General features: G+C 41.7%; 1 protein-coding gene across 1 annotated transcript; it reads right to left on the bottom strand.

Moving 5' to 3' along the window:
• Positions 1–330: 330 nt before the first annotated feature.
• On the bottom strand, positions 331–25,797 carry ext2 (exostosin glycosyltransferase 2). Its single transcript, XM_027007435.2, is given in 16 exon segments — positions 331–2,016; positions 3,962–4,044; positions 4,968–5,096; positions 5,301–5,444; positions 6,481–6,647; positions 9,197–9,386; positions 16,604–16,735; positions 20,789–20,882; positions 20,987–21,126; positions 21,905–22,100; positions 22,202–22,318; positions 23,551–23,640; positions 24,557–24,780; positions 24,932–25,039; positions 25,042–25,263; positions 25,709–25,797. Coding segments are annotated over 16 exon segments (2,184 nt in total). The 5' UTR covers positions 25,718–25,797; the 3' UTR covers positions 331–1,877.
• Positions 25,798–25,984: the final 187 nt, after the last annotated feature.

The following is a 25,984-nucleotide window of genomic DNA, read 5'->3' on the forward strand; positions in this document are numbered from 1 at the left end:
GTTGGACACAAGATCAACCGGTTGAACTGCTAACATCACGCAGGGTGGATTAAAATACAGATATTAAGAACAGATGACATCCAGGCCGGTAGAGCAGAGTTGCAGGTTGCTGACAGTAACAAACAATTTGTGCATGAGACAATTCCAGGATATCCCACAAAACTAATGCTCGTCTCAAACACAAGCATATCGTGATCTCTGCGCCTTACACACAGATACACGTTTTTGCAGGGTAGACACATTTAGAACGCACCAACTGCGGTACTCCCACAGGAGTTTCCCGTCGGCTAAATAACGGACACTTCATAAAGAAGGGAGCTGCAGACAATCTGGCACTCACTGTGTAATTGGTCATTCACTGACATTTCCAATACAGGACTTGTTGCTGAAACCTCCTTACCAGATTTTCTCTTTGTCTGTGAAGGAAGATTCAGAACAGGAATACTTTTCTCTTCACAAGTTCACTCCCCATAGAGATGAAATGCATTTATCTCAGACATACAGGCTCCTGAAGTTAAATCACTCACAGAGCTTAGACATCTGCTCCATCGCCAGACATCAGAGATGACCGCGAAAAAAAAATAGCACAGCTTTACAATATCATGAATTATACATGTTTTACAAACCCCCATTTATTATACAAAGTCAATCAAAGAAAAAACAAACACAAAACAAGACAACAAATAAAATTAAAGAAATGTACAACTATTTCATATTGTCATAACATTCTGATAAACTTCTTGGTTAAAATTTTGAACTGAATGGAAAAAAAAAATACTTGACTCATGATCACTGCTTGAACTTGCATGCTATGGAAGAAGGCTGAGCAGAATGCCATGTCAGAAATATCCCACATCGGTCACGAGAAGTGGGCCTTAATGCTGCTGGAACTCATAAGAGCCCCTTACATTCACAGACTAAACTTAAAATACAAACATCAACGTGAAATGCCACTGCCTGGTGTCTACAAGCCCCACCCACTACCCAAACAACTCAATATGATCCGTTTCTTGACTCATGCCAAGATGTAAGCCCCAAATGTACATCCTTAAAATTGTTCGATAAATTCCACAGATATATTATCTTCACCTCACATTTATGTCCAAACGTTTTTTTATAAATACTGGCAGCAGTATCCCTGATAACCAGGCTACCATTTACCTTCCCCTTCACTTTTACACACTGATGTGATGACATACACAAACACTAGAGGAATCCAGAAAAGTGATCATTTTCTAGATTCTGTGTAATCATCTTTGTGCTACATGCTCAACACAAGCTTTGAGCAGTTTCCTCTTTTACACACCTTCTGTGATCACAACTAATCCAAAAGCTAAAATAAAGCTTTGTAATTTTGTCATTGTGATATATCTCGTACTATGCCTTCCTGTTTTGTGCATGTACAACACTGATTTTTTGTTGTTGTGGCATTTTTAATCCATAAAATCACCATTAACGGCAAGACAAACGGAGCTTAATATTGGATTTCAGACTGTCAAGGGCACTGCTCTCAAATGTTTTAATGCAGAACAGTACAGTAGACGATTAAAAGCTTTCAGTAGGAGTCCGAGAAAACCATCTTCAATTCTGCTCTCTGTTAAGGTCCATACAATGTTTTATTCAGCCCCTACAGCCATGAGACTAGTCCGGTGATTTTCCAGTGGTGAGCTCACCATTGCTTCCAGATTCAAAAGGGTGCATGGATTTAAAAAAAAAAAGTGGATAAAAAGTAACAGTGTATTTCCCTCTGTCACATCAACCAGACGAAATGCACGCTCAGAGAGTCATTAAGTAGGACATACAGCACGCCAGTGAGTCCTAAAGCATCTGCAGCCTGGCTTAGCACACAAAGGCATGAACAGCAAGGCGCGGTCCCATCATAGACTGCCGATGTTGGGGAAGCTCTTGAGCTTCTCAGGGAAGTCATCCTTATACAGGACTGGATCAGCTCGGTGCTCCACGACCTTGAGAGGCATGGTCCCAAACACGGAGGCAAATTTGTTTATGCACTCAGACCTGAGAAAAGGGGGAAGAGGGTAAAAAAAAGGAAAGAAAAGATCACTGGTATAATGTGAAAGTAACAGATTCCTTAATAAGTGTCTGAACCAACCAGAAGAGGCACGGTAAGCACTGTGATATTTACAACTTTAAAGACTAGGTCAGGGTAATATGAGCAGTGAATCATCATCATCTTAATCTCCCTCAGCCTGACACATTTAACAGTCATTTATAACTGACAGCTGGTGAAAGTGTTTCCAGGTAGGAGGTATTTTGGCCCCTTGTGCTACATAAAACAGCTTTAGTCAATGCATACATATTCACAGTCAGGCATAGCTTGTTGAGTCAACTTGCAGTGGGTTTTTTTTGTAATGCTGTTATGTACATTTACAACTCTTCTGTTAAAATACCAGAATACAGCTTGAGGGTTCTTTAGTGAACTGGAGGGGCAGAGTGGAGGACTCCCCTATATCAGCATCATCACTCTCTGCTTTAGGGTTTTTCGATAATGTAGATCACTGTACGAGTCAGACATTATAAAGCAGAAGACTGATCTTTGTCTATCTGTCTTGGGAGGAAAAAAGGGAGTGCTGAATTTCTTACAGGACCGATAGAGACCTAATCCTCTGCATGTAGTCCTTTAGATATATTTTTGCAACCAACCATTTCCAAATTTACTTCAATTTATACATTTTACATTTCATGGCATTTAGCCAATGCTTTTATTCAAAGCAACATACAATTATGACTGAATACAACTTGAGCAATTGAGGGTTAAAGGTCTTGCTCAGGGGCCCAACAGTGGCAACTTGGCGGTGGTGGGGCTTGAACTGGCAACCCTCCGGTGACCAGCACCCCAAACACTAAGCCTCCACCTCCCTACTTTTCCACTGAGGTACTCTAAAAACCTCTTGTCATCTGGTCATATCCAAGTAAAAAAACAAAATTGTGTGTGTGTCTTATATGTTAGTGTAATTTGAATCTGAATTGACCGAAAAATTGACTTTTTTCCCCCAAAAGGTTATCATCCTAGCGCTTCACATACAATGTCAATCATGGCTACATGTTCAGTAAAGATATAGAAGTGCAAAAAGTAGTTTTATTATAGAGGCTTTTCATTAGTTTGATGATTAGATCAAATCAAAACAAAATTCACGGCATCCTGAGTGGCGCGGTGCCCAAGATTTATGGTAGGAAATGCATTCAGAATGAGAAGCAAGACCACAAAGACACCATCAATCTCCCCTGAGCCTCCAGTCAAATGACTGCATGGTCAGTGGAGCCAGCCTCCATTACTAACACTACGTATTCACTTCCAAGGTCAAGGGTTTCTCCCTGGACTGTCCAGAGTGGATCACACTCCTGCTGTAGATGACAGCCCTTTGGCACAAAGTTATAGCCCTATAAGTGGCCACTAGTATTAATTCATCTTTGCAGGTAACACAGACACTGCTGGTAGGATAACTGGGAAGAAAATTGGTTAGGCAGTTGTCTACACAAAGTTTTTCCATGTCAAAATCTACTGTTCTTCAGAATTGCTTATAAGAAATAAAAGTTGTGAATTAAGTGGAATAAGAGACAAAGTACTTGAATATCTGCATTACAAGTAAAGCGATTTTTTTTTTTAAATGTCTGCTTGATTCTGGACATGTTTTTGTCTACTTCTGTCTGTCCTGTGCAGCGGTGCAGAGAAATGAAAGAACCCATTTTCTGTGCTCTGCCATAGCGTGAATCTAGCAGTGCTGATCAGACTAGAGCTTGACACGCAAGCAGCCTGCTGTGGACGGACAGCCTGCTCTCTCCCTGGCTCCTGGAGGCACGACTCTCCTGAGAAGCACCACAATGAGGGGATTGTTGGTGAAACACACAATGCGTTTCAGATGTGGGCAGAAGCCATGCCAAGGCCAGGAAGTTGCCAGTGTTCCCTCTGTCCCATGGGTAGACAGCCTGATTCATACAGTACCTCTCCACCATGTGTGTCTGGTCCAGGGACAGTCCATCTATTGCTGTGCACTCAGGACACTTGAACTTCTTTCGAGGAGTCACCTACACAGAAGAGAAGCAAACAAAGCCCCGGTTATTCCCTATATGGATTTGAAGTCAAGTTGACATTATGCTTGTCAGAAGTTAAATTTGTATACAACCTATTAAAAAAAATGCCAGCAACAGATTTCTCTGACCTGTATTTTTTCTAAACTTCTGATTAGTCTGAAAAGTCTGGACTATTTACAATTAACAATACCTAATAGCAAACTGATAACTCTATTACTAATGAGAGGAGGGCAGCTGTGGTGTGTGTGTGTGTGTGTGAGAGAGTGTTGGGGGGATGGCCTGATGACAGGCCATATAACTCAGATGTAATGAAAGAGAGATGTGTTGCCATGACCAGGATAAACCACCCTGTCTGCCACTCTCATTAGAGGGGTGATATATGACTTTCCTCCCCTGTCCCCATTTTCAAACATACACAAACACTAAAATGGCACTCCGCACAGTTTGAGGAAGGAACTGAACCAGGAGGAGGTGTGTGAGACACAGGGACGTGGAATGAATAAGGCATAAAAATGGTGATTTAGCAGACTCTCCTGAGTGCACAGGCTCTGGCGAGCTTAGGAAAACATATCGCAGCAGAGAGAGGCAACTAGTGACACCCAGATAACAGAGGTTAAGGCAGGGTCTTTAAAGGCTGCCCTGCACCTGGACAGAGTCATTGTAGGCTGGAGCGTGAGGGAGAGAGGCGAGAGCTGATCAGAGGCGCGCACCATCAGGGCGTCTGCATTCTTTAAGGAAGCACTCCTCCCCAGCCCCACTGGGAGCAGTTACATTTAACTGACCGAAACACTGTTCTCTGTTACACAATACCAGTAGTCCTGAAGTTTGATAGTTTTGTAAAAACATTTTTACTACACTGTATATACATAAAGTCCACTTTGAAGTCCATTAAAAAAAAAAAAAAAAGATTTGAATACCTTTATAGGAGCTTTGCCAGTGATGTTAGCCACAAGGAAGTTCATGGCAATATCCTCACAGTTCATATGAGCATCTACCCAGTTCTTAATGTCTCCTGGCATCTTGTATGTGTACAGATAATTGAAGTACTGGAAGGGAAAGAAGAAACATGTAGATCAACAAAAATAAAACCATTAATCTGCGTAATTCCAAAAGGGGACAAAAACAGGACAATACACATTCAGGGAAAGTGAGACAAAGACTGTATACTGCCTATTACATATATAATCGCCAAGAAAAAGATGTGGTGCACTCAGTGGTCGGGTTAGCTGTAAGGACAAAAAGCCTTGTACCTTATGGTAGAAGGCCGCTCCCGTCAACACCATAGAAACTTCATTTGTCCATTCAGACTCGTACTTCCACTTCCCCATCTCATGATCCCACAAGTGTAGCCGACCAGGATACCCAACAAGCCTGTCTGGAAATTCACGCCACACCTACCCACACAAACGTTTACGAAAATAAAATACAGACCCTCGATCTGTAAGACTTCATCAAAAGAATAATTTGAACTTTAGAGCAATTTCTAAATTGGCCAGTTTTAGACGAACCTTATCTATAAACAGCAACCTTGGCAATCATAAGATAAATCAGTGAGTTAAGATCAGATAATCCCAAAGATATCTGACACGCCTACTGTTTCTAATGGAGAAATCCTTGAATGCCACACCAATATGTCACAAGAGCTTGCTTGGTCAGCCAGACACCCGATCTCAAACTGCCTACTATTTCATACAATTACCCATAAATTATGCTCATTTCCCTCAATGGGTTATAAATGGCTGCAGGTGATGTGCAGGCAAGCCTGTAGCTATGTAACAGCATTGGCCAACCCGGTCATCAACCCTCACACATCAAACCCTTGTCAGAAGTATGCATGTATGACTGAAAGCAAGAGATCCTGAGGTGAACAGGGATTTAAAGCTTTTCGTGTGGCTTTACACTTTTTAACAGGACTGCATTAAACCCTATCAAAGCAGAAAGAGACCACATCTTAAGGTTATTCTAATTAAATTGTTCATGGAAGCAGAAGTCAAATAAGCAACTGAGATGAATTAATTTTCAGTAGTTCCAGCAATTGGCTGTCTGGTGGCACTGACGTTGCATTTAGGTAAATTTTGGTGAGAAACTGCAACAGGCACATATGACTGACTTCAACCCATTAGGTGAGAACAAAGGAAGTAGCCTATGGTTATATGATTCACTAGAACAAACACTTTGCTCTGGACTTAAAATGCGATTCATTTTCCTTAAATTTCAGGTAAAATCTCCCAGCAGCGGTGCTGCTTATTCTCCTAAATGGACTTCAACCCAGTGTGGGAAAACACTCGAGCTCACAAAGAATGGATTCCCTAAACGTAAGAGGATTATGTGGTTTCATAATGAAGTGTGATCATCTGACACTGTTTCAGTTAGTTACTGACTAGTGATGCTAGCTGATCTTTGTGCAGGGACAACCCCCATTCCCCCAACCTCATATCCAAACTGAAGCTCATCGGAGGTTAGCATGATGATGTCATCATCGATGGCCAACACTGCTTCTGTCTCTATCTCATCAAAGGGAAAGAAGCGATTGCTGAGTTTGTTCTCCTTGGTGCGCACCACTTTGAGAGGAACAGCAATCTTTGGCCAGAGAGACTCTGTGGACATCAGGATAGGGTGGTGGGGGGGGGAGAGAAAAAAAGAAAAAAAAAGAAAAAAGACTTTCTTGAAAAAAGAACAGCGCAAGTTAAACATTGAGTTTTTTAGAGATATGCTAAAAACTTTTGACAGGTAGTAGAAAAAAAATGGAACAAGTTGTTCAGTTTAAAACACATCAGTGCCTTGTGGTACATACGAGTCTGACCACACTGTCTTTCCTCACAGGGCAGGAAAGACAACACTAACTGTATTTTCAGTTGTGTGCGAGCTTGGAAATCACCCACAGCACGAACAAGACGGATAGCACATGCACTGTCACCTAATAAAGCCACAGAGAAGGCCCAGGTTGACTAAGACATATGGACCCTCAGAGTGTGGGGGAGTGGGATACTTAAATTTCTCTCCTTTTTCTCTTCTTGAGTCTTTGGAACTTGGAGGAAGGAGGGAAGTTTCCAAATTGGTGGAATAAGCTCCTCTCTGACTGAGACGACCTACCCTATAACATCTGCAATATCGTATAAACTAAAAGTTTACTTAAGACAAAACAGTCACCCAGCATTTATGGAGCCCTCTGTAAATCACAGTGAAGGTTCGATAAGAAACTAAGACTGTGACGAACATGAAAGATTGAGATCCTCTCGTGTGAAGTCTACATGCCCAGTAGAGAAATTCTCTCAGGGTGGAGGCAAAGAACAAAAGGTACATACAGTACATACTTAAACTATTCACACCTCATTATTCTCCGTCCATAAAACTATAAACGCTCGGTGAGAATCCTGTTGACAGGGAACAACTATGATGCCAAAAAAAAAAAATCCCCCACCTCTTAATGCCTGTAATCACATTCATAGATTGTAATCATATTTAGGAACTGCCAAAAAGGAAAGATTTACTCAAAAAATACTTTAGCTGATAGTCCCCAGTGACAACCAGAGAAAAGCCTGTACTCTCTGTAGAGTGTATTACAGCAACTGAGAAACTCGCTAGAAACTTTAAAATAAATAAGTAAATAAATAGAAAAAGCTTTATACTTAAGGTGTTGTTGCCAACACGTCATTAAAATGACAGACATATGACTTGGGCAACATAAACTGCTGAAAATAAACAAATGCATTGGGCAATGGCAACAAGGAGAAGGAAATCCATCTTCAACTCGACCGGAGCCTCACGCTGACCCGAAAACAAGCCTTATTAGTTCTAATGGGTCACAAAGCTCTAGCACAGCTCCACTGACTCCTCTAATCAAAGGCAAAGAGCACCATTAAGACACTTCAAAGTATACCCCAGTATAATTACATTACCATAATCTATCAGGAAGATATATTTAATTTCTTGTTCCTTTTTTCCTTACATCAAGCCAGTCAGTGTAAAAGCTCCATAAACAGGCCAATACCTAATCACCTTGTTAAGCAGTATCATCAGAGAGAGCCTAAATAAATAACTACTAATATCAGTTAACTTTGACATCTCTAATAGGCTAGAAATTTGTTGTCAGCTGAGGGGAACTCTTAGGGGAGCGATCCTTATGGTCTCATGATCAAATTAAGGGTGAACGTCTGGTGAAAATATGCTGGTCATCAGAACGAAGAAGAACTTAAAGCCATCCTATCCATGGCTTCTAAAACAGCGACAAAAACTGGTAAAGCATAAGACAATAAAAAACACACTTATAGCATACTAGTGAATTTCCACTACCTTCTCTGCGCAACAATACGATTAAGGCAGCAGATCGGTCGAACATTTTTTATTCACAATATGAAGATAAGCCGGAAAGAGGTTTGGCTTCATAATTTCACAGCTTGGTTTTCTATTCTTAGTCTACTTCTCTGTAACAGATCCGTTTATCCAGAAACTGACAGCACTCAAGGAATGCACACACATGCAATGTATTTTAAAAGTATTAAGAGAGAATAATGGTACCCAAAAAAAATCAACTTAGCAACACTACTTATAATAAAACTTGAAGTGAAGTCTCTGTGACATACTCTTGTAGCTTGCATTCATGAGCTGGTAAATGTACACTCTCTGGCTACTGTAACAGCAGGTGTTGTCAGAACGCCACACTCAACAGGGATTAGGTATGCCTATCTTTCAGATGAACTTTACAGGTCATAGAACCATAGGACTCCTGATAAGACATTACTTGGGCTGTGGACCATTCCTAAAACAACAGTCACACTGACTTGCTAATGGTATGGTTTGAAGTGTTGGCTCATAATAATAATAATAAAAGAATAATGTTTAATTTATATAGCACCTTTCACAGACTCATGGTTGCTTTACACAGACATAGATTTATCAGATACAACATGTCTAAGGATTTTACAGACATTCCTGTCACTGCTGAGTTGAGAGGTTCGGTACCCAAGAATACCCAACCAACAAAAGCAGAAACTTGTAGAAAACATATATTATATACAAATATATATACACAGCAACAGGTGGGACAGGGGGTCTTAACTGTATATGTACAAGATGTTTCTCAAAGTGGTGGGAATGTAAATGTGTGAAGTGATGATTCCTGTTCAAATGTGAGGATGACTCAAACCTTCAGGTGGACTCTTGTTCTGGTTGTTCCACACAACCAGCAGCTTCGCCAGACTGGGCACTTTGGCGATCTCAGTGATGACCCTGAAGAGACTCTCCACGCGGTCATAAGTCAGAACCACAGCAGTGAAGCCCGGAGATCGAGGAGGAATGAGTGGGAGAAAAAGTGGACTGTTTACACTGGACCATTTCTTTTGGGGGAGAAACACACACACACACACACACACACACACACACACACACACACACACACACACACACACACACAAAATTTGTAAGAAATAAGACACTTTTACACAAAGTGGTCCACTAGGTTTTAATAAAAATGATGTAATTGTGTGGGTCAGATGATGCATTTCATTGAAACCAAGCATTATCCATTAAAATTAAAGATTACTTTAAAAATTGCAAACTGGCAGTGCTGAACAGTAGATTAAAAACAGGAAGGAATGTCAAGAGCACAAAACAGAGCAAAAACAGAGGCAACGAACAGCTAGAGGAGAATGTCATGACCTTTGTTGTGTGCCAACCCATTTGCCTAAAGCATCTCCCTCAAACTTGGCCAATATTCAAACACCATTAGTCTCAGTAAGCAAAGGCCTGCCCAGCCTACAAAAAGTCAAGAATTTGCTCTTGGTAATCAGGGAAAACAGCACAATGAAAAACACTGCACCTAAAGCATTTCTGCCATGGAAAAATTCTCTAAAAACACCCACAGCTCTATAAGAATCTAATCCTCTTGATCATTGGTTCCCGAGCCATTTCAGCTGAGGACCCAAAAGCGAGATTTGTTGTCTGCCTGGGACACAAAATGGCCAAAACACTTAGAGTTACCATGACACGTTAATAGTGTATAAAGTCAAACCACCAATAACCAAAAATGGGCATTTATTTATAGCATTTATTCTCTCATAAAATAATTAATTGCCCCCTTCACCCTCTCCATATTGCCTAGGTCTTCCCTAGATTCTCACACACAGCACACCGTGTGTTGCCAATGGAACCAGCAAAAGAATTGGATATATTTACAGGAAAACACTACTTAATTTTTCCTTCAAAACAGAATTTATAAAAACACACTGATCTTAAAGTCTTGCCTCCACTTTCCTCCTTTTTCGCTCAAAGTGAAGTTTTAGAAGGGGACAGATTAAGGGTAGGTTACCTTCAGTTCAGATGGATGAAATATTACATTTTGTTTTAGAGTAGGTCTGCATGGTGAAACCATTACACATTATGTAGGCAAATATTAAGAGTGGTGTTTGTATTGGCTAAATGAAATGCTTCTTTATTTTAAGCTACTGAGTTTTGTTCCATTCTTTTCCTGTTACTTTTCATAAATAACTGAATTTGATTAGTTGTTCTTCTCCAACTGAAACAAACATCTGTCATCCGCCAAACCTTACCCGAAACATCTAAAACACTTTACTCTTTTTCCCTCAAGGTGGGGGAGAAGTGCTGTAGTAGAGCTTGCTCCAGAAGCATAATTTGAGTATGTAAATGGGACAGGAACAACAGATCCCTCTGCTACATCTTTGCAACTACTTGTGCTGCACTTCCGTCTTCAAAGTCTAAACTGCAGTATTCAGTGAGGGTGGAATTTTATGACTGCACTCTTGTGAACTCTCTGCAGCAGGGGTGCATATGAGCCCTGGCAGGGCCAGGGTAAGGCAGGGGGTGCCGGGATGCTGTCGGCGTCAGTGGTTGTCTCCTGCCAGTGTGGGGCTTGGCTCGCCTTCCTGGCCTGCTTTAAAACAGCCTGTAAACTCCCAAAGATGCACGCACTGGAGTGGAGATCAAGTGACGCTGTAAAGTAAATACTGAGAGCTCTTAGAGGCCCTCTGATGCCGTCATGGAGATTTCTGTTCTTCACTGGTCTGAAAGGGAGGAAGGAGCAAGGCCTGAACACAGAGACGCTCAGCCATCTCATGCTCCACAAAAGAGGTGCAATACATAACTGAAGGCCCAAAGAACAAGTCGCTACATTGCTCTTGGGAACAATAGCAGTGGTAGCCATCACTATTGGTGGGTGGTTAAGATACTTGACTTGTAACAAGATGGTTGACAGTTCAAGTCCCACCACTGACAGGTTGCCACAGTTAGGCCCCTGAGCAAGGCCCTTAGCCCTCAATTGCTCAAGGTGTATTCAGTAATAATTGTAAGTGTTTTTTGATAAAAGTATCAGCTAAATGCCATAAAATGCAAATGGAAGGCAGACTTTCAGTCCTGAATTTCAGGCAATAATAGACAACTTGAATACACAGATTCCACTGCAGAATCAGCCTTCGTTCTTGATTGACGAAGCTTTGAGGATGGGAGCAAGGTGCTGAGAAATCCAGCAGCCATCCTCAAAGCCTCAACACTATGAGGCCAGATGTTTCTGAAAAAGCACCTCAGGTTTCATATTCAACTGATGAGTCACTTGCCATTGCCATCCCAGACAGAACTGTTTAGTGATATGCCTAAACATTGGCAATCAGAAATATAATAATTTTTTTTTAGAAGGATGCACAGATAACATCTTACAAGCTCAAATTCGCTGTGCCCTTTGACTGAGTGTGAGATCACTTCACATCAGTAAACATCAAACTTTTCAATAAAATGTGCCTCACAACAGTAAGCATGCCTACAAATAAAACAGTTTGTAGTTTGGTTAATAAAATGTTCAAAGCCCCGGCCTATATCCAGGGTTGCAGTGAGAGATGCTTCGTTTCACTGGCAGGTTAAAGCTTGGCTACAAGCTTCCTGGGCTGCTGCTCCAGGTGCTAACAAAGGGCATTGTCTAACCAGCTGCCTCGCTGTGTTGGCCACGGTCTATCACCATAGACACATCCGTTCCTCACTCAATATCAGTCAACCATCACAGCAATTAAAAAAAACAAACAAAAAACAAAAACACAACTTATATTAGCCAATGGAAATGTCTTTGAAGTCTCTGACACTGACATTCCAGCAAAGAGGAAATATTTAAAGTACCACTGTGACATACAAGTGGTAAAGTGAATAATAATAACATAGGGGTGTGGTACATGAGAATTCAGCCTGGAGTCTGAAAAATAGTGTGGTCTAATTGGGCAGGCTCCAGTGTGGTTCAGTGTAAACAAGGGGGAAACAAGCATAATTTTCCTTTATAACACAGTCTAGAAATCTGTCTGTGGTATTCAATCTAAATTCACCTGCAGTTCAGTATAAAGTATTCAAATGTTCACGTAACCATCACCTTGTTACTGAAAATGTTTTAAAAAACTTCTAATCCTAGTGTGTATTATATAGAATAAGCAACACAAAGCCTGAAACAATATACATCATAAACATCAACTGTAATGTGAATCATGGGGGCCCCTTTCTTTTTTCTCCTTACCAAAAAAAAACCAACCCAAAAACATACTTCTGAGAAAATTCCACTACTCAGTGACAAGTTGGTCATTATCATATCCAATATGAAAGTATGGGGGGGGTGGATATAATTGCACTTGAACTGCTTGTTACTGGGGACTGGTACACTTGTGTCATGCAGCGAAAAGTAGAGGTATGAGAGGTTTGAGTGATGGAGAGGGATTGCAGTGCGTTTCATGTGGGCCGAGGCATCTTGGTGAGTCTTGCAGCTGGGACCATGCTAGCCCAGCTTTGGGATTAGGCGAAAATGGAACCCAGATGAAAGCATGGACGGCTGTTCAATCACAGGAGCTCTGCACACAAAACACTCACCTCCGAGCTGTCATTGATGCTGATGGGCAGCGAGTGTTCGTATCAGAATGATTGGTCTATAATAAGAGCTGCATTTCAAGTGGCGAAGGAGAACGCGGCTTCCACAAGATTTGGATTGCCAGGACAGTGCTAGCAGTCATGTTAGTTTTTTATAGTTCTGCGACATCTTTTCAAATGGTGAGTCAGTGACAAATAAAAGTTAAAATCATTATCTGTACAGAAAGGAGAGGCAAAATGGCCATGACAGGGTGTGAAAAACAACACCTAGGGTAGTTACTCAAGCTGCCAGTTGAACATTGATCTTACTGACTACTACTTTTCAGCACTTAATGTGGGTGAACTGAGTGACTACTTTGACTCAGATAACATTTTTATACACACACACACACACACACACACACAGATAAAGAACATCCATTTGGCTTCTTTTGCCTCCATTTGAGTTCCTTCAGAACTGCATTACAAAAAGCAGGCTGTCTTGACAACGTCTCCAAAGCACCAGCAGAGTTCAAGAAATGTGTTTTCAATTATGTCCCAGTGGATATAGAATGGCAGAAAAAAAAGTCCTTGATTTATTTAGTGCTCTGTTCCAATTCTGCTCAACGTGTTTCCACTGAGTATCTTGAGAAAGTATTTCATCTTTCCTATAATGCTGGAATGGTCAAAGGACAGAAACGCAGCCCAATTAACCTCTCATAGGTCCGGGTGCCTCCATGAGAGCTGAGCAACGCTGACTGATAAAGGGCTGGGGAAATAACAGCAGAGGAGGACAACGTCAAGTGTAACTGCTAATGAGCTACAAACTTCTCTCCCGTCAGACATGGACCTTGATTGATGAGCAACACAGCTGAAGTAATTGCAAAAATTTCACAGTAAATGATAAATCAAACTAGGATTGTTAAGTAACAACTAGATACATTTGCAGTCGCACTTCCATGGGACAGAATTGGATCTGGAGTTCTGTGTTGGCTCTGATAGAGCCCAGAGGACAGAGGTGATTGCCACACAACCACTCAGCATGTGCTAGGCTGTGAGGCTCATGGCGATGCCACAAATGATTGATGTTCACAATGCGGCAATTCCTCTGGCGGGTTGCCAGACAACAGTAAAGAAAATGTGTAAACGTGCGTGAAGGACATACACTACCCTCTTTGATATTTCTGATATGATTATAAAAGAGAAAGATCTGGTAAGAGTATCAGGCAAAAATTATTTAGAACCTAAAATCAGTGTGCAAGACAACTGGCTCAAAAGAGCCTATTGTAACACAGATACCATTCATAAAGAGGCAGCGAATAAACTGCACTCGCATGACAAATTATTCGGTAGCTGCAATCTATGCCGTTTTGCTTTCACTGAGCCAGAGGTTCAAAAACACTTTAAAATCTTCTTAAACCCAATTTGGAGTTGTACATTAGTGGTCATGTGTTCTCATATCTAGCCTACACTACATGAACCTGCCACCACTCATGTCCTGACAATAATTTGTATCAGAAACAAGAATAAATTAAAATAAAATACAAATTGATTGGGTGCATCACACTAAGGAACAAAGATGTAGCCCACTAATAAAATGTGCCGATATCAACATTCAGAATCCCTAACCAACCCCTATCTTTCATTCACAAGTGTAGGAGTTGAGAGTCTGAGCACTACTGGAAAACTCCAGCCAGACAAAGCTGAGTTAAGTGTGAGGGAGCTGACACACAGTGTCATACAGGTGAAGCACCACTCTTACACAACAACCTACATCTAAACATATTCATGCAGTAGATGCCTAGCAATCCAAGTTAATGACAGTGGCTAGAAGTGAAGATTAGTGTTATCACCTATAAAGTGTTATCATTGTAATCTCATTCATCTCCTAACTAGGTAAGTAGTTATATGGGTTAATGAGGCTTACTGTTAACATACCTAGATAATCAACATGTTCTAGTAGAACAACTGATTTTTGTTGCCCAGGCAATAAGCAAGCTAGCAGGCATATTTATTAGCTGGCTGCTAATGAAAGATTAGTCATATTTTGATGTCAAATGATTTCTTAAACATTGCTGCCAAGTATAAAAAAACAAAACAAACAAAAAACACCAATAAGCCATATCTTCTATTGTCTAAATAATAACACTAAGATATTTTAATAAGTAACTACCTTTCAATTGCATCCAAGTGTTAGAAAAATACTGTACAGTCAACGGTGGTCCTTCAAAACTAGACTTGTCTGGTTGTCTTATATTTCTTTAAATATGAGCTAGACTGCCAGCTGGCTTCGTTTGAAGATGGCCTAAACCTTTTAACTACATGTTAATGTGAGACAAGTGTTTCCGCTGTATGTGTGTTAATGAGGGACGGTGTTTCCGCTGTATACATGTTAACGTGAAACAGTGTTTCCGCTGTATACATGTTAGTGGGACGGCGTTTCCGCTCTCTCTCTGGATCAGTGTTTCTTCTGTATATGTCAATGTGCAACAGTGTTTTTGATATCTATGTTAATGAGGGACAGTGTTTCCATTGTATACATGTTAATGAGGGACAGGGACAGTGTTTCTATTGTATATATGTTAATGTGGGACAGTGTTTCTGATATCTATATGTTAATGAGGGACAGTGTTTTCATTGTATATATGTTAATGTGCGACAGTGTTTCTGCTGTATAGAATGAAACAGAACAAAATAGAATAGGTTCTTTGGTCTAAAGGATCCATTTTGATTGCTAACATTAGCAAACACCAAAGCATTTCTTACCTGCAATTCATGAAAGATCAGCAACCACAAATATGTAAAAAATAAATTTATAAACATCTTATATTCCCCAAGAGTATGGCTGGAATATTACTATAAATGACAGACTACCTTCCTATTGCTGAAATATGCATTCACAGAGAGATTTGTTGTTAGCTGCAGATTCAATAGTCACAAAACAAAAAGTGAACTAATACTTCAGCACAGCAGGACAGCTAGCAGGCCTCTAGGAACTAGGACATTTTCCCCAGCAGTAAGACATGCAAGACCAATGAAATTCTACCTTCCCATCATACGTTTCCTAAAACAGCAGGTGGTCTCAGATCTAGATTCCCACCACAGACACTTGTGTGGAAAATGTTGTGCAATCACTGGTGGTCCAGCAAAACTAGACATGTCTAATAGGCTTGCTTCTTATAATTAATGTTTGATTATCTAAATGTATGTAATAATTGACAGTGACATTGATCTGGACTCTCATCATCCAGGTCTGCATCTCAGTGTGAACCATAACATCTTAAGCATTTAATAAGGTTGGAACTTTGAGTGAAACTTAATTCCAAACAAACTGGTACAAGCTATTTGCAGCTTTTGATTTTTTCACAACCGAACAGCTTCCCTGACAAAGTATTTGAAAAGTGACACGTGCATCTCTTTTACCTTTCCAACTGTTATTCTGTTTTTTGAGGCTTCAAATATAAGAGAAACAATTACATGATCGGCATTAGATAACATTGCAATAAGTGCCAGCATCGTCATTGTTATTGTCATTCCGATTGTCAAGAAATAGTCTGATAAAGTTAGCCTTCTGAATTAAATATTTAGTCATTTAATATAGAAAATAGTTTGAATGCAGTTACACTGCAATCAAAATGGATTTGAAAAGTGCAGACAAAAGAAGCATACTCAACGCAATGTGCATGATACTACGTTCAGACAGAACAAAAGTGTTGGTCCAACTCACCACAACTGGAGGATTGTTCCAATGCTCGTATGTACATGCGGCGTAAGGATAAATGCGGTCGTTGATTATCTGCAGTGTGGTTAAACCAATAGCCCTCATGGAGCGGAAATATGCCTCCCAGAACCAACGAGCCTGTAGAAAAACAGAGGATATAAAAATTTTTGGTGTTAGTATTATCTGCATGACAGCATGACGGATGAAGTCTGACGCAAGCCTGTATACAACTCTGAAGACCACAGACAGAGGCCCCTCTACATACTCCGGGCTTCCGCTAAACTCCCAGAATCCTTCTTGTACTTTTATGACCCACCGCAAGAGACTTTCAAAAGCACTGCAGCCTGTTAAATCCTGGTAACACAACTACAGGGACCATTCTGGGCTGTTACAAGCACTTCAGCCCATCAGTCTTTCAGCTCTTCCCAGCGAAGTGGAGTGTGACTTTGGGCAAGAGCTCAAGTCCAAAGGTCAAGCCACATAACTCCTCTCAAACTCCAGAACTAGCAATTCAATACAACAATGACAATGGAGGCTTCGTTTTCCAGATCACATACATCACCGAGCTGCCTGCTGATCTGTTTTGCTCAAACTACAGGCAAGATCTTCAACCTGTAATGCAGATTACATACGAACCAAAATTCAGGTATTGGTTATTTGATAACACATTCAAAATTAACTAATGGAGCACTTTTGTAAACTTCAGGCCATAAATACAGTAATTCTATCCAGTTACTGTCTTGACAATGCTATAAAACTTAAAAAGTGAGTATTTGATTGATCGATTTACAAATGCAAAGCCCAGCTGCGAGTTGAGCAACTATAACAGCTAATTATCCATAAAAACAATGCTACCTCCTGTTAGGAGGCGCTATGCCACAGTGCCAGGACCTGCGTGATCCTGCACTCTGCAACAGGACATTGTCACAGACTCCTGCTAAAGGTTTAGGCAAAGGCTAAAGGCAGCACCCACATCTGAGTCTTGAACCCAGATCCTACGGGTGGTAAACGTGTGACCTAACAACTGCACCAAAGAGTCAGCTCGCTGGCACAGATCCCTCTACTTCAGGGAGTGACAATCTCCATCTCATCGCCTTCACCTTCAGGGAGTGATCCTGAGCATGTGACACACGCATCCACCCTTCTTCAAGGTCACGCCATCACCCATGATCGCCAGGGGTTCACACCGGACTTTGTACCATCCCCTCAAACTGGGGGGGGGGGGGGGGGGTTTCCATTAACCACGAATACACTCCCAATTTCCTCGCAGTACCATCCCACTTCAGACACCATTCCAGATCCACGAATGGTCGATGCCCTCAGCCTCCGTAACAACAACCAACTCCATTATCTTGCCACAGTGCAAACAGTATCAGGCACTGGTACTGAAACATTTAAAATCCAAGTAACACTTCCAACAACTGGTATGGAGAAAGGTATCGACATTTACATTTGACAAAAACGTCTACCCTGATGAATTTAGATGCATCAACATGACAGTGTGTTTGCTCTCAGGCAATCAAACTTTGCTGTTTCTAACACCTTGCTCTAAATGCTCTACCAGGTAAGCGACAGGAGCACTATAGCAATACTGTTGCTGCACTAAAGGAAGAGCATAAAAAGTGTAATTCTTCAACAACAACAACCTAAATGATGCTTCTTTTTTTTTTTTTCACAAAGAAATAGTGCAATAATTGCACAAAAGACTTTGCTCTTCCAGTTTAGGAGATGAGAAGGAGACCAGTCCTATGGCGTGAGGTTGAGGTCATTGCTGTTCTCTCTGTCCACGGGTTTTTTTTGTCACTAGGAAGATAGTTTTATCGACTGCCATGTTTGTTGTCATATGGTCTACAGAGATACTCTGAGCGGCACATTAGAGAAGAACTCCCTCTTTTCCCCTCCCTGGCTCCCATGGGTACAGCCCCTAAAATGCTCAAGAAATACAACACAAAAATGGCTTTTCTTTTTTATGGAGAAGGGAAGAGGATTCAGAAAGACTTTCTGGTCCCAGGGAGAGTACAGCCACCCATAAATCAACCAATGATGAAAGTTTCCTTTCCTACGGGGAGGAGGCAGAGAGAAAACTGCACCCACCCAGGTCCAAACCCACCCCACTGAAACACCAGCAAGAACTATTATGAGGGAAGAGACAGTCACATGAGAGGGCTCTTCTGTCACTGTCACAAACACAAAACTCTCAGACAAATAACTGACACCACAACAGCCGATTCTTACTGCTGGAGAAACTGCTTGTTGCTTATTTGCTAGTACATGACCTTCACATTATTAATACAAGTGTAAATTAATAAATTGCTCTATACATGTTCCACAGAGGATTATTGTGCATTATTAGTGAGACATATTTGAAACCACAACTTGGAGTCCCCTGATGTCAGAAGGAAAACATGCAAGCCTGCACCCCAGAAATATGGGTGCTGTAAAAGAGAGTAATTCCTGTCTGACCTGCATGTCTCCTGCAAAAGTCAGCCATCACTTATACAAGGGTTTACAGCAGATTACTCCATCAACAGCACAACATTCTGATTGAAAAGCTGGACTCCAACTCCTCTGTAATGAGGCACGCATGTGTTCTGTTCTAGAGGGCTGACCGAAACAGCGCTCTAGGGAGTCTCTCTTCAACACTTTATAGAACATGGCTGAAAAAATCAGTCTGGACCACTGTTTACATTCAGCAGCTGTTTAGCACTTTGCTAACAAATTGTTTGACCTAAATCAACACTGCCTCCTCATAAGCAGCAAGTTGGTTTTCCTGCTATAAATGCATTTTGCTGCTGTTTACTATTACAGTTTTCCATTTCCACCACAACTACAACATCACAGGCAGCAATGGAAATGTCTAAGTGGAGCATCACTTAGGGTACCACAAATTACAGCCAACAAAAGGGGACCACACCACACATTTTAAGAGAGAGCACTGACGGAGCTGATGACGGGAGCAAGGCTTCTATGAAACATGCAACCTGTTAACAAGGGACCATGACACATATGGCGCTGACCTCATCTGAAGGTCCTGGATACTACACATCCCGTGGTGAGCAGAAATGAGTGACAGCACCCTCTGTGGGTGAAAAGTGAAAACACTACAATTTGTCTAAGGGTTTCTTAACTTCCAAGTCTTGCGAAGACTTCAGCCATACTAAAGAAATTTAGATGACCCAGGCTTGTCTAAAGATGCACGATTATGCTGGAAAAATGTCAGAAATAATTTTTGTGCCATCTCTTTTTTATGTTGGTCTGATGTCTTGAGGGAGAAGGGGGCAGGGGGGGAGGAATGAAATAAGAGTGATGGTGATGAGTTATGATCATTGCAACATGCCATAATTCTTAAATATGTTGAGCGTCTTTGCGCAAAAACCTAGGCCAGCACTGCAGCTAACTTTCAGATCTGTGTTCACACACACACACACACGCACACAAAAAAAAAATCTTCTTCTCGTCTAGCCAGCACTAAACAAAAACATTTTCACATCTTGCTGTGGGCAGTCTAACTGAGCAGGTCGAGCACAGGGCTTCACCTTCATTCGCTGTGTACAGTTTGGCATAGTCAGAAAGTTAGGGTCTTTTAAAAAAATACACAAAACATACTGTGTGATTAACCACTTGTTTTGATTAAAATACATCACAGATTTTGAAAATTTGCCTTTTTATCAGCACTAAACACAGCAAAAGAAAATTTAATATAAAAAAATTTTTAAATGTACATACTTAAAGGCATATTACTTTTGGCACTTGCCTGTCTAAGTGTATTATTTTCAGAATGGAGCCAACACTCCATTGAGGGAGACACATTAGGAAGGAGCACAGAGAGGAATGTTAGTGCAGCAGAATAGAGGTCACGACACCTTTACCCTTGCTTTCACACCATATTAAAGCCGAGATGACAACTTGTGCGTTAGTCATTGAGACTGACTAAACTTTGCTTTAAGTTTCAACACCATTTGGCCCCAGTTAGGAACTGTTACACTGTCGATTAGCTGTGGTGTGTTTTGGGTTTTTTTTCCCCCCTGTATATATAAAATGCCTACCATACCCATCTCTACGCACATGCCTGTTACGACTTTTTCTTTACAAACACTTTCCTTGGACAGGTGGGTGATCTTATTAAAACAACAAGTTCCACTCTTATCCATATTCAGACAATAAGAACACCACAACACCCTGCACACTTACCTGCCTCTGCATCTCTTCCACCTGTCTGGGAGGAATGCTCTTTAAAATCATATACATCTCTGGGAGCTTCTCCTCAGGAATAACCACAGAAGCTCTGAAAACACAAATGTAAAAAAGAAATTAATAAATAATTTACAGCATCTCTCCCATCGAATACAGCAGCGTTTTGTAGTTTGCCAAGATACTTGGCAGCTCTACCTTTTCCAGTCCAGCACCTCAGAAAACGGCAAAATATACGAGTCTGCCATGATGACAGGGACGCAGCCGGCCTGCAGCACGTCACTGAGAGTGGCCTGGCCAAGTCGAGCTCCTCTCAACACCACACAGAAGGAAGACTCCTACAGAACAGTGAGCAAGGACATATTAATGGCTCAGTAACAAGCATGTCTGCTTCCATTTACTGAGGGAGCTACAATATCACTGCTACATCACCCAGCAAAACGCTACTGTGAGGATAACCCCAGCTGGGAATGCGGGCCACGAGTGTGGAGTGCGAGACAGAGTGAAATAAAAACAGGTGGAGGTGAGTTGGTACTGCTGCAAGGTTTTCTGGGATACGAATGATGTCATATGCAGACAATGGCGAATGGTGTGCAGGCTCTGGCCCCACCCACACCCCGCCTCCTTCTCCACGCATGACCTTTCCCCAGATGTGCTGCTCATGCACCCAGCTTAGTTGATAAGCATGCTTCCTGTCTAGACGGGGCTGGAAGGGAGACATGCACTGTGGACAGCCACAGCTACTGTCTCAGTTTATATGAAGAGAGACACACACTAGGGGTGACAAAGATAACCAATAAACTACAAATTTCACACTCTTATCTGATGACGAAAAGTTCACCAATTCAGTATAAGGTTGACCAAACTAAATACATTCAAAACAGACAAATACAAGATTATAGTAATGAATTACAAGGTAAAAAAATTAAAAATCACATATTATATGATTAATAGCAATCTATGGGGAGAGACAGACAGACAGACAGACAGACCAACTGAACAATGCTATGCGTCATTAGGTCTCCATGTTTATGGATTGTGGTATAGACAAGCTTTCTGAATGACAGACCACTGAAGCAATTTTTGTTGATGTACTGGGTTTGGTGACACACCCACCTGTAGGATCTGGGGGTAGTCGTACATCTGGCCCTTGTAGCAGCGCTTCCTGGCTGAGGCCATGTCCTGCGAGAGATTACTGCACTTGTCCAGAAGGAGCAGGGCTTCTCCATTCTCTTCCTTCAGCCTCTCCAGCTCTACACGGTACTCTCGATGGATGGCCGTCTGGGAGGACAGAATGAAGTAGCGTCGGGGCCTGAAACAGGGCAGAGGAGAACATGCTGACTTGGCTCTCTAAATGATTAATGGGCCAAAGCAAGGCAATGAAATAAAAAAGCATTTTGAGCAAGCGCTCACCCCGGCTGTCTCTCAGGAAGGTCAACTTCATCGGACAGTGGGCTGTACACAGGAATGCTAACGTCATAGCCTTGTCTATAGGTCCACGTGGAGAAACCACCCCCAGCTAGCAGAGCTCTGGGTGACGAAAACCACAAGACAATAGGTTTTTTGCTGACAAACACACGCCACAAAATACGTCTACCGGGGATGACTGACAAAGCAGTCTGGCATTCGATGATGTATGTGAACATGTTCTAACAACCCTCTTTGCTCTCATTAAAACATAGCTGCCATCCATTCTCACCCCTTCTCTATGACAAGCCAATAAAACTTTAACTACCATCCACTGCAATGGAGGACACTGATTAAAAACCGAATCGAAGCAAGTGAAAGGAAAGCTGCGACATATGGATACGCAGCACATGCCGTCTTTTATCTGCCCACGCACATGCATGGGGCAGCTGGTTCTGATGAGGCTGCAGGCCAAACAGAGCACAGCTGGAAGAGCCCAGGAAATTCCCTACAGCTCCAGATAAGTGTTCATCGTTTCAGGGCTTTCTAGTACATAAAACTCACCTTTTCCACCCAAAGCGAGCGAGAGTGGCCGCCAAAGAGAAGGCTGGGAAACACGGGCTGTGTAGCAGTAAATACCAGGAGATTATGCACGTCTGTCTGCTCTCGGGGCTCTTCCCTTTCATGACTGCTCTTAGCTGCACCTTTGATCTCGCTTTGGAATCTGCCGCTTCCATGTAACGTATGGAAGCCATCGTATATTTTCACACACACGATAAACTGGTTTAAGATGGAACTTCTGAAGGAAAAGTGAAGTTGTATTACTTAGTGTAATTGAGTAAGATTTTTAAATTGTTTTGATTTTGCAAAGCTGTTTTTTTTATGTCTCAGCTTAAGCTTTATTCAGTTTGTAACGAGTATGTCTTCACAGTGCTGAAACATTCATCAGGTCTAAAACTTGATTAGCTTGTAATACACAAATACAACTCACACCCAGCATATTAAATATATTAGGCTTTAAGTAACTGCTTTTCTCCAGAAGGAACACATTGATTTATGGCACAACTAAGTCCATTTAAACAAATTAAGTCTAAGACACTGCTTCCCTCTAGTGGTCCGAAACATCCAAAAACGTATGTTTTCTTTCTACGTGCAAATTAAAACCAATGGGTCAAAACATGTCAAGGGGTGGAGCTGTATTTCAGTTGAACAGCGTGACAGGATCTGATGGTAATAACACTAATCTAGTCATCTGGCAAAGTGGCAATGCTATGTGAACAACCAAACTTATTCATGACCCTTCTGATTAAAATTTGAGTACATCATATGCATAAAGCTCCACTGTGTGGACCAACCTGTCCCTGGGGACATCCAAGGCTGTATTGTAGTCTGGAGGTCCTCCTGGTAACATGTTAAAAAGCAGGTGATTCATCCCTTTGTCCCACCTGAAAACACACAAGACAGTGTCAACATGCAGGCCAGACGCATAAGCTAAATTCATTACAATATGTAGAGCATTAATGCAAATGATTTTGTCCATGCACCCCTTTTCATGAAAACATGACAAATCCATAGGTCAGAGCAAATTCATAACTCCAGAAAATTACTTATTTTAATTTCATTAATTGGCCTCTTGCGACACCCAAAGAACAGACAGAGAAATGCACAAAAATGCCAAGTCAAGGTCTGACAGTACTTTTCAAAGTTGAGTGGCAGTACCAAACCAGTAAGATGCAAGTCTGCTAATACATCAAGCTTTTCAAAACATATAGTACACTGCATTAAACTTAGTCTACAAGAGTCTTCACTATCAGGCTAAACTGATACGGGTACTCAAAATGCAGACTTTTTTTTAAACAAAGCTCAATCTAACAGTTTTCCTCCTAAGAAACACAGGTGAAATGACCTCTGAAATTCTAGATTTCAAAGGCACCACTGGCAAAGCCTATAGGCAGCAAGCAATGTCTTATAGAAAAACCTAACCATGAAGACTTTTGACATTTTAGCTGACGCTTTTATCCAAAGCGACTTACAATCATGGCTGAGTACAACTCTGAGTAATTGAGGGTCAAGGGTCTTGCTCAGGGGCCCAACAGTGGCAACTTGGCAGTGGTGTGGCTTGAACTGGCAGCCGTCTGATTACAAGTCAAGTACATTAACCACTGAGCTACCACTGTACATTCAAAGTGCTACAGCTTTTAAAAAAAAAAAAAAAAAGATGCTGAAAATTCAGTTAATTATATTTAACTAGCCACATATACAAGCACTGGGACAGGGTCAAACCCCAAATTGATAGAAGCGTGGACTTGTCCGTTGCACAGACCCATAAAGAGAGTGAAAGGATGATGAGATGGGGTGCACCTGGGTAACGTGGCCAGAGCCTGAGCCGTTTCACGAATACGCAGGGAGTTCTGGTTCAGCACATCAATGGAAGGCACGAAAAGACATGCCCGCGTGACATCGTCAGTGTAGAAGTCACTGTCTGAGATAGCACTCAGCAGGTCATTATACTCCCGGGACAGGCCAGTACTACTGATGGGGACTCCCACATCATCCACAAAGCGTTGGAGAGGGTAGATGTAAACCTGTAGAAGCAAGTTCAAGGCACAGCTTGTTTAAAAAACAAAACGGAAGCATAAACGAATTAATTTTAAAAATTACCAACATAATGCACGTTATATTATGAAGGAGAAGAACGCACCTGAAACAGATGACAAATCTTTGATCTAATCTCACCTTAATTCGGTTTTTAGGATTGTAGCCACAGCGGTAGACATCAAAGCAGGTGTGCATGCGACAGCTAAGGTCTCCCCTCTCAGGAATAGGGCTGGGCCACGGGCAGTTTAAACCAGTGGAGCATCGTGCACACTGCGGCGGTCCACGGTCCATTCTGCGGAAGACTCGATGGAGTGGGGCCAGAACTGGAACATCCCCGTGGCAATCAAGCCCAGCAGCACCACGGAGAACAGGGTGATGTAGTAGATGCGATGCTTGCTCTTCATGCGCGGTATCAGAGCAGGGCCCCGCGAGCTGTACTTTACTGAGGTGCCCATCACGACTCCAAAGCACTGAAATAAAGAGAGCAAAAGCCTCACCTGGTCAGCAGACAGAACGCCGAACAACCTGATGTGGTTTATGCACAACAGCCCTGTCGTAACACCATCATCTGGGGTACCTAGTTAACCAATGCTAGCCAGTTAGTGCCTTGTATGAAAATTCGCTCGCCTTTACAGTGGGTTAGCTGGCCATTATAACTCTACAGAAGTGAGCAAACTCTTATTCATAGTTAGATAGGCGAACCTAAGAAAAATACGGCATGGCGTGTAGCTAGCTTAGCTGTCCAGATATCTGTTCTCTAACGCAAGCTTGTCACCCACTGGCAGGAATGCTGGACGTGAAGATGAAGGGACAGAAAACATATCTACGGTTATCCATGTACATGTTACCAGCAAAACTGGATTACTTGCTAGCTGTTGTTGTTGTTGTTGTTGTTGTTGTTTTGGTATAACTTACATCTGACATGTTATTACTGACGGGCCATCGGCTCACGAGCTACCTTGTTTGCTAGTTAGCTCAGTTAGCTTAGCTTCCGACACGAGCGAGCCTACCTCGGCTTCGAGCCGTCAACGCGGTTTAAATAACGTCGCTGAAAACTACTTCATCGCAGTTCGTAGTAGCCTGGTAAAAAAGACGGAGTGTCCGAGTGGTCCGATATAAATAAATAAAAAAAAACAGCCGCTCAGAGAAGAAGAGAAATCCGTAAGAAATTTCCTCACTGACGAAAACCGA

Source organism: Electrophorus electricus, chromosome 1 (assembly GCF_013358815.1).
Source record: "Electrophorus electricus isolate fEleEle1 chromosome 1, fEleEle1.pri, whole genome shotgun sequence".
Taxonomy (NCBI): Eukaryota; Metazoa; Chordata; class Actinopteri; order Gymnotiformes; family Gymnotidae; genus Electrophorus; species Electrophorus electricus.